Source organism: Cheilinus undulatus, linkage group 10 (genome assembly GCF_018320785.1).
Source record: "Cheilinus undulatus linkage group 10, ASM1832078v1, whole genome shotgun sequence".
Taxonomy (NCBI): Eukaryota; Metazoa; Chordata; class Actinopteri; order Labriformes; family Labridae; genus Cheilinus; species Cheilinus undulatus.
This window is the reverse complement of record NC_054874.1, coordinates 9,941,958-9,955,870: the sequence shown is the minus strand read 5'-3', so window position 1 is coordinate 9,955,870 and position 13,913 is coordinate 9,941,958. Positions and strand designations below refer to the sequence as shown.

The following is a 13,913-nucleotide window of genomic DNA, read 5'->3' as shown; positions in this document are numbered from 1 at the left end:
TCACTGCTCCATAATGTCTCATTTAACTTTAAAAACTCACAGACAGCTCAGTAGAAAAATCAGTAATATCAAATGTTTAACTATTTATTGTTCCCTTTTTTCTTTTCAATCCATAACAGATTCCCTTTTTCATTCATGTCATAATCTTTGATCTACCCAAAGTTCTTTGTTTTTGTTTTGTTTGTTTGTTTGTTTGTTTTTTTCAAAATTAAAGCAGATCTGTATCCGAATAGGAGTCAATAACCCTCAGTTTAAGACAGTACAAAATTCCAAAGTGAAAAAAGAAAAACATTTGCTTCACGACAGAGTTTTGTTTGGTAAAGAGACTACATTACATATTTCATGTATTTGTGTCATATTTATGTATCACTTTGCTAAACTGCTGGCATAAATCAAACTTTACATTTCTAATTTTTAGTCTTCAATAATGTATGGCAGTCATCATCAGCTATCCTACTGTCTCCCCATTACTCCTAAAAATAACTGTGAAACATAGGCTTTTTGCCCCAACTTTTTGCCATTTCCATCCATACATCCACGGCCCACTTTTGGGACCTTATTCAGTAATCGTGAACATGGCTCTAAATCAGTGTTACTTAATCCTGCTCAACCAAAGAGACAAAAGCTATTTCAGGCAATCACTTTTTATCCCCATTGTCAACATCGCCAGACACTCTTTAAACTTGACACTGAAATATATATGTTTTTTTGGTTTATAATCTATTATGAACTTTTATAATCTAATTATTGAGAAGCACCTGTACATCAATTTTGTCAGATATCGTCAACTCCGCCAGATGTTTGTCAACTCTGTCAGATGCTCGTCAACTCTATCAGATACTCGTCTACTCAGGCAGATGTTTGTCAACTCCGACAAATAATTGTCAACTCAGTCAGATGTTTATCAACTCAGTTAGATAATAAGGCATCCACAAAAAGTCAGTAGTATAATCTGGCTACTATTTCTTCTTTCTTTACCATGTTTTCATGTTTGTATGTAAAAAACCCTGAATCCTTTTTCTTCTTTCCCCTCAGGGAGTGATTGACACAGCTCAGACCCTGTGCGATGTAGCATCCCGCGGCCATGAACAGAAAGGTCTACCTGGTGCTGTGGGCGGCGTGCTGCGGCAGATTCCGCCCACTGTGGTCCGACCTTTGATTGTGGCCTCTGAAGCCACCTCCAATCTGCTCGGGGGCATGCGGAACCAGATCAAACCAGATGCCCGTAAGGAGGACTTCCTGAAGTGGCGTACGGAGGATAGCCAAGAATGATGACAGCCTTTTTTTTTGTTGTCCGTGTGAGAGCGAGTGACTGTATGTGAGAGATTATGATTGACTGAAGAAGCAAACCCAGGGTTTGAATGTGCGTTTGCATGTGTGTATAGACGAATGACAGACCGTTTGTGCTCCAATGCAAAAAAAAAAAAAAAAGAAAAATAACAAAGCAAAGACTAACGACTACTGCAGTTACTGACACCCAGTGTTATGAGTCCCCATCAAACATGGACTAATCTGCATTCAACAAGAGCTCTCCTTCTTCTTCTTCTTCTCAGAGACACAGTAGTCTGCAGGTCCTCCCTTACTGTCAGTGCAAACATATCACCATCACCCCCAACTGACTTGATTTTCAGCTTAACCTAGGGCAGGTAGGACCATCACTCTATTGGTTTCATGTTGGACAGAAAGACACAGATTTGAGGCACTTTGTGGACCCTGAGTTCTGCTGCTTGAACCTGTTTTACTTTGATTTAAAATACTAATTTCAGGCACATTTTCATCTTTGTGTACAGTGCAGTATAAAGAACAAGGTAACTGTAAGGCCAACAAGTCTGAGACTCTCATGAACCTTGGAAGAAGGTGAAGTCTTGTCAGTTCTTTTCCACTGATCACTATCTCCATCACCTGAGAGGATCCAGAAGAACAATCAAAGTATGAGTTTGTAGCTGGAGCAAATCATCAAGTGACGAGACCTGAGTTTTGTTGTGTTGTGATGCTTTATAGTGGAGGCATAGAGAACATTTTACTGAAGTCTCTGCATGCATCCCACAGATGCTGGCAGTTGTTTTTACAACATGTCATTGGTTCAGCTGCTTCTCTCAGTGCAGTCATTTGTGCCATAAACCCTGCACAGTGTCCTTTTTTATCTAGTTTGTGTTGCCTTCCTCAGCCCTGTACCTCCCTTCTACTATTATATAGTATGCTGGCTCATATTGATCCACATCAGACTGAATAGAGACTAGGTCACATGAAGCCTCTTAACTCTGTAGCACGGTGGATTCTGTCAAAGCTTCGCAACATCCGGTTGGTCACAGCAAATTGTTCAAATTTCAGCCAGTGGTTCTTCTACCTGCAGCTCTTTTATGCTTCTATTTCCATGAAGAGTTACAGACCGGGGTTTGAAAAACAACTTCCTCTGATTCAGAAACGCTTTTTCCACTTCTTTAATGCCTTCCTGCATTTTTTTTAATCTTTCTCTTTCGTTTTTCTAATTTTGTTAAAGTATAAGTGTTGAAATAAGAGTTAAGAGGATGCGAACCAAGTGATGTCAAAGGATGAAAAATTAGGGGGGAGGGGTGCAGTTTAAAAAAGTTTTACATTTTTATCTTTTTGTTTAATAAGTGTAAGGGATGTGTGATCCTCTATGTGTGTGAGAGAGGGTATGTTTGTGTGTATGAATGACGCATGTCTGTAAGGGTGACAGGTTAATGCTCGTTATTTGTTGTGTGTAATTACTATTTACTATATCATAAACTGTATGAATGACCTGTATAATACAAAGACAAGAAATATACAAAATTAATACAAAAATTAAAAAATCAGTATAAAAAGTGAACTTGATCCATGCCTGGTATTTTTGCTGTGAAAACATTTGTCGAAGTTTGTGCAGAAATGTACATTCACTTGAAGTCCCTTCAAAGTTATTAGAAAATTCTTTATTTTAGGTTTGTTGTATGACAAGCCACTGTGTTATGAGCCACCAAGCTAAATTTCAGTCATGAAAAACATTTCCAAGTCTATAAAATTAAGCTTCAAAAGCATGAAAAATGAGGCAGTAAAATCTGCTCTAGGATGGTGTGGCTCAAGCATCACCCACCCATGAAAATAATCTGTCTACTCTGCAGGACCTGTCAGCTCTCTGGGTCAGCCACCAGAGAAACAATCACATTTATGCCATGACATACAGACAGTTTAAAGCTAATAAGTCTCAGTTTAATTTTCTCATCCTGTATTAAACTCTTCAGTTATTCCTTATAGCTCATTTTCTGAGTTACATAAAATTCTGTCTCTCTCCCGTTTATGAGATGCGTTTGTTAAGTTGCTGCTGAAAACACTGCATTTCCTGATGTTGCTCTTCAAAATAAAAGTCTTCAATGAGCATTAGAATTGGAGGTGTTTATTGTGACAGACTTGGCAGGAGTAGAACATGTCTATCATTGGATATTTAACTAAACTTTAGCAACGTTAACACAGACAGGAGGGATTGAACTGTTGCTGCTTTGAGAGAGACAAAGCTGCAACCTACTTCTTTTAATCATCCAGGACTAAAGACAAGTGAAATATGGCTTAAAATACACCTTCAGCTGTTAAGATGTTTGTTCCTGCTGCGTATGGTTCAAGTGAAAAATAGATGAGCACTCCAGCAGTTAGCCTGCCCTATTACCTTATGGTGATCTCTGGTCAGAGCGCAGCTGCCTGGCTCTTTGCCAGAGCAGAGAGACAGAAGTTGGGAATTAAATGTACTGTTTTCTGGCACAAATTTCTCAGTTATGTTACTTTTAAGATGCAAAAGAGAAGTCACAGAGGATTCCAGCGAGTGCCTCAGGCCATCAGTCAATGTCCAGGCCTCACTAGAGTATAGTAAGACCAGGAGGGCCAAGGATCGAAAGACTGATTTTGGTCTGCATGCTCGGATACTGCTAAAAACACGCTTTCTTGCTCAACAAAGCTATCGCCCCATGTGTGGGTCAAAGTATGCAGTTGAACTCAGTCACGCAATCAGTGGATAGATGGATTACGCTGCAGAGATAGGTGAACTGTTTTTGTTCCAGAAATCTGTACATCATTTACGTGAAAAAGATATCTTCCCTGAGGCTAAATGAAGCACTCTGTCATGCCAACATTTTTAATGGACATGTTAAAAATCAACAATTTTCACTCCTTACTCTCAAAAATGGGCAAAAACTGTAAATTTCTTTTCTTTTTGTTCTTTTGAGTTAGGTTAACATAGGTAAGGTTAGGATCCAGTTTAAGAGTTGTGATTGTTAAAGGTAAGTAGCTACAAAACTAAATTTTAAAGATCCTTTCAACTGTCATTATCTAATTTAAACCTTTTGAGGGGGGGCCTTAAAGACAGCTTTTGAGAAACGTCTGGGGCTTCAGCCCTGTAAGCCAGCCCCAGCTATTCCAATTGTCAACTACATTTTTAACTTGAGGAAGACACTTCTATTAATTTGACAATATGACTAATAAAGGTAGTTGAAAGAAAGCAATTGTGACTATAATTGAAAACTAAAATGAAGGACTTTTAACTGACTACAACTTTACTGAAATACTTATGCGTTTTGGACGAATAAAACTAGACTGAAACTTTTAAGGGTGAAAATGACTAAACTGTATCTACAACTGAAAGGCATTTTAATCTAAAGACCAAGACATAATTCAAAATAGCTGCTAAAATTGGCACTGATTATTAAAGTACTCTGTTGTAGTTCGTGTAATCTCAGCAGTGGTCTCATGATTATGTATTCTAAAATACGTTTTTTTTTTCTTTTTTTTTATAACTATAGTTAATATATATTATGAAGCCGTTAATTGTTTGTTGTTATTTCTTAGTGAATTATTAATTTAAAAAAATATTTGAGTTTTACAAATAAAGAAGGGGAAAAGAGAGTGCAGCGTATCGGAACCATAGTGTAGCGTTGGAAAGCATACGGGAGCATTTCATCGGCGCAATACTTGTACTTCCGGTCCACATGTAAACTCAACGTGAATCAAGTGTAGACCGGAGGCTGTAACTGTCAGTGAAGAATTATCAGTGAAACAGTTGCGTCAGGTTTTCGCAGACTTTTCTGAACATGAAGCTGCTCACGCACAACATGTTGACATCTCACGTGAAGGGAGTCACTAAAGGGTACCCGCTGCTCATCAAGGTAAGCCAGCCACAATGCTAACTGCTAACTGTATCGATTTCATTGATTCTGAATGACCCGTGTTTTGGTGTTTGGGACTTGATGTTGTAGTAAAGGTGCTCGGTGATCAAGTCCGGTCATAATGGCTGTCGGACTTTTTTTAGCGTCTCTTTCTAGACAGACTTTGGCACAGTAAAGTCGAAAACACATAATTGATAGTGAACCGTGTTCTTTTAACCATCCAGTTTAAAATATCTGAGAGCAACCAGGGAGCAAACTTGTTTTTCTGTATGTACCAGACTACTCGCATGAGCCAGAGGTGTATTTTGTATTATTTATTTAAGCGTTTATTGTGGTGGAATCACAGTAAACTGACAAGTAGGTCTAAGCCACGCCGTTTAAGCATGTAATAGATGCACTATCTGGACAAAAGTATTCGGCCGCCTGACCTTTAACATGGAGTTGACACCCTCCACTCTTCTTGGAAGGCTTTCCACAAGATTTTGCAGTGTTTCTGTATGAATTTGTGCCCGTTCGTTCTGTAGCGCCTTTATGAGGGCAGGAGCTGACTGTTAGACCGTTCATCTCAAAGGTGCTTGATAGGGTTAAGGTCAGGGCTCTGTGCAGGCTAGTATTGTTCTTCCACACTGAACTCATCAAACCATGTCTTTATAGTCCTTGCTTTGTGCACTGGGGCACAGTCATGTTGGAATAGAAGGGCCTTTCCCAAACTGTTGCCACGAAGTTGGAAGCGTAGCATTGCCTAAAATGTCTTGTTAATAATAATAATAATAATAATAACTTTAGTTATATAGCTCCTTTAAAAACAAAGGTTTGCAAAGTGCTTTGTGATGCTGTAGCATTAAGACTGCCCTTCATTAGAGATTAAGGGCCCAAACCCTGAAGAACAGTCCTGTACCATTAACTCTCTTCCACTAAACTTCACAGTTGGCACAATGCAGTCAGGCAGGACAAGTTCTCCCAACATCTGCCAAACCCAGACACCGTCCTAATCTCACTGACAAACAGAGAAGCATGGTTCATCACTCCACAGAACACATTTCCACTGCTCCACAGTCCAGCGTCAGTGTGTTTTACACCACTCCATCCAATGCTTGATATTAGACCTCGTGATGTGAGGCTTGCATGCAGCTGCTCAGCCATTAAAAAAAGCATTCCAGGAAGCTCCCGCCACACAGTTTTTGTGCTTACATTAATGCCAGTGGAAGTTCAGAACTCTTCAGCTTTGGAATCAGCAGAGTGTTGGCGACTTTTTGGCTCAATGTGCCTCAGCAGTCATTGAGCCCGCTCTGTGATTCTGTGGGGTCTTCCGCTTCATGGCTGAGTTTCTTTTGTTCTTTAAAGCTTTCACTTTCTAATGATGCCACTTTCTTTGGAATATCAGCAGGGATGAATATCATTCAGCCGTCAAACTGTAAAGATTTCCTCTGTCATGGTACCACACTTGAAGTCACTGAGTTCTTCAGAACCACCCAGTTTGTATCACAAATGTTTGCAAATAAAGACTACATGGCTAGATGTTTGATTTTATACATCTGTGGCAACTGGTCTAATTTAAACACCTGAATTTAATAAATAACAGGTGTGGCCAAATACTCTTGTCTATATAGTGTATATCCGTGTAATATTCTAGGTAACATACATTTCCTGTTACTGTGTTAGCAATATACTTTTACAGGTAACAAAGTAATAGGCTACCACAATGTCATTAAATATAAATGCACCCTGGAAAGATGTATGTTATGATTAGGTTATTCTACTTTGTGCTGTGTAAAAGATACGATGTCATACAAAGGAAGAGCTGACTGTGTTACATTGGATATTTTTAACAGCATAATACCCATCATTTATATCACCATTATCACCACCAAATTGAATATTGTTAAATTGCTTCACACCCCGTCTCCTAGATGGTCTGATTAAAGAGTTTTTCCTTATGTTTTATTGCCTAAATTCTTGCTAGGGGGTTTAAAGTGAAAAACAATAACCCAAAAAATGAATTGCTCAAAGTGCTTTGGGTTTACATTGGTCTGTAGTAAATTTGTGAAATTATGTTACTCAAGAGAGCAGTAGAACAGATATGTAAATTCCTGATTTCAAAACATTTACATGAGTTACCTACAAGTGTTTTTACATGAGAAGAAAACAAGTGATTTTGAATCTTTCACGGCGTGTGCTGTTGTTTTAGGACCTTGAAGTCAAATAATTCTTACATTATCCTCTTGATGTTTCCTTGCAAAGGCCACTGAGGTGAAGATGAACGAGGTGGAGTTCAACCCTCAGTTTGTCAGCCGGATGATTCCCAAACTGGAGTGGAGTGCTCTCATCCAGGCAGCAGAGGAGGTGAGTCATGCTGGTACAGACTGTAAGAATGCTTAATAACACACTTTAAAAGCATGAAAAGGAATATATTGAACCATATTCAGTGCATATTTGGAGCTTATTAGAGAGACACTAATAAAAGCTCAAAATCCTTTGTCTGTCATTTTATAATGAAAGGTATGATTAGATTTTGAGCTATCTATCATTTAATTTATGGGAATAAACTCTCCTCTGGGACTTATGGTTTGATAAGAAAATTAAAGACTTGAAGGGGAAACTTATCCCAGCCTTCCAATGACTTTAAAAAAAAAGTTGCTTATTTTGGCTTTGATTCTTAACTAGAGCTTCAAGCAGCGCTGAGCAGGCCGTGGCATCTTTGGCTTGCCTCAGTTCATGAGAGCATGAAGGCTTCCAGCTCAACTGTCAGAGTGGTCTGCCACAGCGCTGTCTATCACACACAGAATGAACTGTCATATCTTTTAAACACAAAATAACGTGAAAGCACACTGTGTAATCGTCAGAGTGAATAACATCATGGCAAATTTGAATGAGACTAGAGAGTTCTGAAGAGTTATGAGCATGTTTTTTGTTTTGTGAAAAATGTGCACATTTGTAGGCCCTGTTGGGATTTTAACCACGATAATAAGACACTTTACTGTGTGTCTTGGGACGCTGATTATGTTTACCAAATTTCCTTCCTGTGGGTTAAATGGGCTATATTTTTGGCAGGTTTACAGGGTGCTTTCAAGCCAGTTTTTCCCAGCTTATGTCTTGGACCAACAATAGAACAAATTTTTCGCCAGGTCTGATGTGCCTGCAAAGTTTGATGAGTTTTTGAGCATGTTTAGGCACTGAAAATTGAGGAAATAATCTGGATTTCAACTGGGGTCCTCACTCCCCCTGTACTCGGGCCCTATTTTTCCAAGAGCTACATCAATTGACCCTTTTAGAGGAGATGGGCCAAATATTCTTCTTCATTTTTCAGGGAAATTACAGTCCTCTCAATACAATCATAGGACAGATTTTTTGAACACTTAAGGGGAATCTGGAAAAAAGCATTTTAAATTAAAACATGAGAGGATAAATGTAAAAACACAGGCCAATTCCTGGCTTCCAGGGGGCACAATTATTAAATAATTCACTTGAATCATTTTAGCCTAGCTAAACTTCTACTAATTAAAATGGCAGTCATAGATTACAATAACCTTTATAGATGTCAAAGGAAAGCAATTGCTTTCCTGTATTTAACGTGGGACTGTTAATGAGTTTCCATTCATTGGCAACTAGTCACCAGAAGAACTATAAAGGGGTTGCATAGATCATTATTCTCCTTTTCCCCTTTCCCCTAAGAGCTTATGGGTTTTGGCTTTTCTCCATTTAAATTAACTGCTTTTAGTGCCCTTTCTTTTTGTACTATGGTAAATCCTCTCACACAACAGTTTAAAAAGGCTGGACCTAAGTGTTTAAGTATTTTGTTTTATCACAACAGCTGCATTTAAAGTTTTAGTTAAAAAATGTGTGCTCCTTGGAGTGTAAACTCGCATAGAGTTGTCTATGGCTGTGCTGCTGTGTATTATATGCTTTCGTTTTTATGTTGTTGGTGTCTTGTTTGCCTACTGGTTGTCTCTGCCCTAGTAACATCCATTGAAAAGTTTACAGCCATCCAGCTTAAATATCTTTGTCTGTTTCTTCTCTTTAGTTGGGACATCGACAGGACCTGCCAGATGAGGTGGTGACAGACTACGAGAAAGATGAAGAGTTCCTGAAGAAGGTGCACAGAGCGCTGTTAGAGGTAAGGAGCTCACAGTCGTTCCTGTCAAAACTTTTCTTTCTATCAACCTTTTTTTAAATTATCATTTCATGCCCACAATCCCGGCGAATTGCTTGGCATTGTTCTTAACGCTGCTGTCGCAATACTTTATAATCCGATATAAACGGTCGCTAACTAAAAGCATGGATGCCAAGTTATACTCACATCTAACCAATGCATTGAGTGGCGATCTCTAGCACAGGAATGTGGACATTATCCTGCCAGTGGTACTAGCACTGCTAACGTTAGCTACATTCTGTAGACCAGCTTCACATCATTGCATTATGAAGTTGGTAAGGAGTGTATTTACTTGACTTTGGACTAGTCCGCTAAATTCATTAATATTTTTTGTTTAATTGGATAAGAAATTGTTTGCCTAGCACAAATGCTTCTAAAAATAGAATATCACATTAAGTTAATTTTTTTCCCAGGATTTACTTCAAAAAGTTAAGTTTGTACAAATGCTAAATTCACCTCATTCAGATAGAAATATTTCAAGACTTTTTTGTTTTAATCTTGATGATGTGGGCCATATTTCATTTTGTTTCTAGAAATTGCTGCAGGCCAATCAAAAATGGACAGTGGGCTGCATTTGGCCCCCAGGCCATGGTTTGGACACCCCTGCCTTAATGGAAAAAATGTGGGAAAATAAAGCCCAGTGCTCTCCACAGCTTAAGACAATTACTGCAAAATTATCAGGGAAACACTATATCATCAGCAAAATAGAAAATGTTCAAGTGGATCAGTTTCTTGAGCGCAGCCTGTCTAAAATACTGAAAAAAGATTTTCTCAAAAAGAGAAAAAACTTAGTGGCAAAAGCCAAACCACAGCAACCAGCAGTTTGGCAGCAGTGTCGTCCTTTTTGGTTTGGAATAAAAAAATCATAATTTGTTGTGCTTGATGATGACATCTTGTGGTGGCCTTATGTTTTCTCACTTTTCCCTCTACTATCCCTGTGCGTGCCTGTATTTGTGGTGCAGGTGGAGGTGATAGAGGGCTGTCTGCAGTGCCCTGAATCAGGACGGGAGTTCCCCATCACCAGAGGAATCCCCAACATGCTGCTGAACGAAGATGAGGTGTAGACTGCACCTCCCCTACGCATCCATACCCTGAAACTGTCCCTCGGATGAATCTGTATGTAATCAGAGAGAGGCTGGACTCTTAATGGCCACGCTGTTTGTTTGTTTGATTCTAGTTCTGACATTTATGTGGCAGTGGAAAAACATTTGACGAATAACAGGCAGAAAATGTTCCCCAAGATTAACCCCATGTGGTTTTATCTGTATTTATTTTTGTAACTGTGCTTTTTTTTCAATAAAACTGTCCTGATTTCCATGACAGCCAAAATGGTTTTAGGTTTTTGTGGAAACATGGATTTGCTTATATTACAGATGTGCATAGGCTGCATGAGTGAGCGGCAGAGCTCTGAACCCCATCTCATCCTCTCTCAGGGTTTTAGAAAGTGCTGAGGGCCAGATGACGTGGCAGTACCTCGTCTATATTTGGCTTTGAGGAAAAGAAGCGAAAAAAAGAAAGCAGGCAGGCCAGAAGTTGTTTTTGAGGAAGTCTCTTTTTCTTTTTTTTCTCTTTTATGCCATCCATCACAGCACACATACACTCAGACACAACACCCCACGCTGTCGGCTTACTGTGATCTAAGACGTCTCACGGTGTGTCTGATCTCTTAGAGAAAGTTGAAGTTCGGAGACAAATTAAACTTGTTCCATCACTCTCTGGCTGTCTGAGACGCCACAGCAGCCAGTCAAGTTGGAACAGGAGCCTGTTTGTTCGTAGGCCGTGTTATCGTTTTTAGAAACCATGCCAGGACAGACGATGGAGGAGGAGGAGAAGAAGAGGGAGGAGGAGGGGGGTTTGCCCTGACCAGAAGCCTCCAGGCAGCCTCAGTCTCTACTACCTTTCCCTTCTACTTAGAGCAATTACAGGCCTGTACCCGCAACTATAATAACGGCATAATGGGATGGCAGCAGAGCAGCAATAAAAGCCACCCCTGACAGATTAACAGTCCTCTCCAAGTCGTGAGCTGTAATTAACAATGAGACCTAGGAGGAACAGAGAGGAAAGAAAGGGTCCAGATTGAAAGCTAGAAAAGATAAAGATAAAAAGGGATGGGCTGTGAAGTGATTTAATGGAATTAGGATAGGCCTCAAGCTATCCCCATGAACGGGTCTAAACTGAAAGTTTTGCTGAGATTCTTTGTTTTAAAATCACTGGTGCAAACAAACACACCTGATTTGTCAATTTTCTGTGATTAAGTCTTGGCGTATTTGCTGCTTCATGCATTTTTGTATCTATAATTCAAAATGACAGCTTAGCTTTCCCAAAAGACGGGAAACGGCTAGTAAAGCGCCATCAAAACAAATAAAAAATCCTCCTGAAGCTCCTCATGAGTCATATCTGATTTGTTTAAACCGCATACAGAAAGAAAGTTTCCGCTACAGTCTGCTGTACTGTAGGCTGATATGTACTGTGGGACTCACAATAACTCGCAAAAAGTTTTGTTTACATTTTATTTTGAATCAATAAAGATAAACATGTATTGCATCAATTTGTATCTTCAGAAATGCTGGTTGAAGGATTTTGTTTTGTTTCTACGAAGCTAGGCTAGTTGTTTTTAGTGCTATATAAAGTTATGCTAGCACTACACCAATGACAGCTGCATTCAGAAAAATATAAGGCTGACTTTCAAATACCTCACCTTTAGTGTGTTAAAACCAATCTGATGCACTGGAAGTAAAATATGCTTATAACTTTAATATGCTTGAAGAAAAATAAAAACCACAACAATGTCTGACAGAAGAAATAGACCGGGGCAAAATAGGAGCACATTTGAAGAATCCCACTTCTTTGGGGCACAACAAAAAAGACAAAGAAAACTTTGAAAATCAAATATCACCTTTCAAGCTCTTTTAATTCTGGATAAGGCAGTGATGGGAAGTAAATACTTAAGTCTACTCAAATTTTGTAATTGAGTCTGTTTATGTGTACTTTTATTTTCTGAGTACATCTTGAAATCAGTACTTTTACTTCTACTTAAGTAAGTTTTAACCAGAGTAACTGTTCTTTAACTTCAGTACAATGCTCTTGTACTTCTTCCACCTCTGTTGATTATACACTAGCACAGAGAGAGAGCATGAATCCACATCACATCCCAAAATGGCAAAAAGTAGAGTGTTGATATCTTAGGGTTAAACATTTCAGAATTGTTCTTAACTCCTAAGTGTAATTTTAACTCCGTTCTGAGTGAAATGGTCTTCAGTGTTGGAGTTAGACAGTGTTGATCCACCAGTGCTAGTCCAACTCAGTAGAGAGTAACTTGATCTAAGCTCTGACAAGATACAGTTTCAAATCTAGGGGAATGTGAGGGCAGAGTTTCTAATCATGCCCTTGGGCAGAGTGTATAGCCGTGTTTGGATGTTTCCTGGGTTCTTTTGGTTATGTTTCTGGTAGATTGTTGTTGGTTTTGATGTGAGATACAGTTGCACCATGACAGTGTTGTCCACCGAGTTAGAGTTTAGACTTTAAATGTTCCTGAAGGACACAGAGAGAATATCTTCATCAGTCTTATGAGGTTGACTGTCTGCTTTGTTCATGTCAGAAGAGACCCACCTTGCTACCGATTTTCAGAGTAACTGCAGCTCTTACTGTAAAATATTTAGCACTTTTTAAAGTCTACCTGTATGTAGTGTGAACCAATATCAACACTTTTTAAATGCTAAATTTAACTCTGTATGAGATTAACACTGTCAGGTTTGCTGTGTATTATATGTTATTATAGAGGTGTGACTTAACCTGAACAATCTGGTTGAAGATCTATTGTTGTTGGTGCCAATAAGGAAATGTATTTTACTGTGCAACTCCTCTGTAGCTGCTGGGTACTTAAAGTAAACTTTGAATTAAATATTTTTTATTTTCATAGACCAGTAGTTTTACTTTTATGTAAGAACCAGAATATCTGTACTTTTACTTGAGTACGACAGTCATTTACTTTTTTACTGCCTTACCCAGAATTAAAAGAACTTGTGTGGTTAAAAGGGCTTTTTTTGAGTGCTGACCCTTCAGTTTTCTTGACAGAATAAATAGCTAATGATCGTCAAAGATTTCCGTGCTGCTGCTACCTCTGGATCCGCCTCTGGTCAAGATGAAAATGACACTCCATGAAGCGGAGACTCTGACAACTCATCTCAACATTCAGTCCCAAAACGAGAGAAAACTTCATGGCGCCGCCATCGGGCCTTGAGACAGAGACAGTAAAGCAAAAAAATCACTACTACTGGTTGCTGTAATCCTTTTGTTTTCATTCAGCAGGACATTATGAATATAGGTTTCATTTCACTTGTAAATTTGATTACTAAATACACTATCTCAGCTTAGTCATAAAAATTCTGAATTCCTCTTGTCAAAATGTTTGTTTACAGAATTAACAGCAGCACCATCTAGCGTTGAAACTAAAAAGTATGATACTGTCAAGCATGAGCTTCATGGTCTACTTTGGGCCACATTTCATTTTATTTTAGAAATAAAAACTGGACTGCAGACCACATTTGGCCCCTCAGCCATAGTTAGGACACCACTGCTCTAGGCTATCTTCATACCTTCTGTACAGACATAAG

General features: G+C 38.9%; 2 protein-coding genes across 3 annotated transcripts in view; both read left to right on the top strand.

Annotated features, from left to right (window-relative positions):
• atg2a (autophagy related 2A) overlaps positions 1–2,833 on the top strand; it is a 33,569-nt gene extending 30,736 nt beyond the window's left edge. For both annotated transcript variants that reach the window (XM_041797270.1, XM_041797268.1), the window contains exon 42: positions 1,036–2,833. In XM_041797270.1, the coding sequence (XP_041653204.1) occupies positions 1,036–1,272 (237 nt within the window). In that variant the 3' untranslated portion in view covers positions 1,273–2,833. The remainder of the gene's footprint in view (positions 1–1,035) is intronic.
• A 2,118-nt stretch (positions 2,834–4,951) lies between these two features.
• On the top strand, positions 4,952–10,617 carry trmt112 (tRNA methyltransferase activator subunit 11-2). Its single transcript, XM_041797678.1, has 4 exons — positions 4,952–5,150; positions 7,392–7,493; positions 9,172–9,264; positions 10,263–10,617. The coding sequence occupies exons 1-4, from the start codon at positions 5,076–5,078 to the stop codon at positions 10,362–10,364; spliced, it is 372 nt and encodes a 123-aa protein (XP_041653612.1). The 5' UTR covers positions 4,952–5,075; the 3' UTR covers positions 10,365–10,617.
• The last annotated feature ends 3,296 nt before the right edge of the window (positions 10,618–13,913 follow it).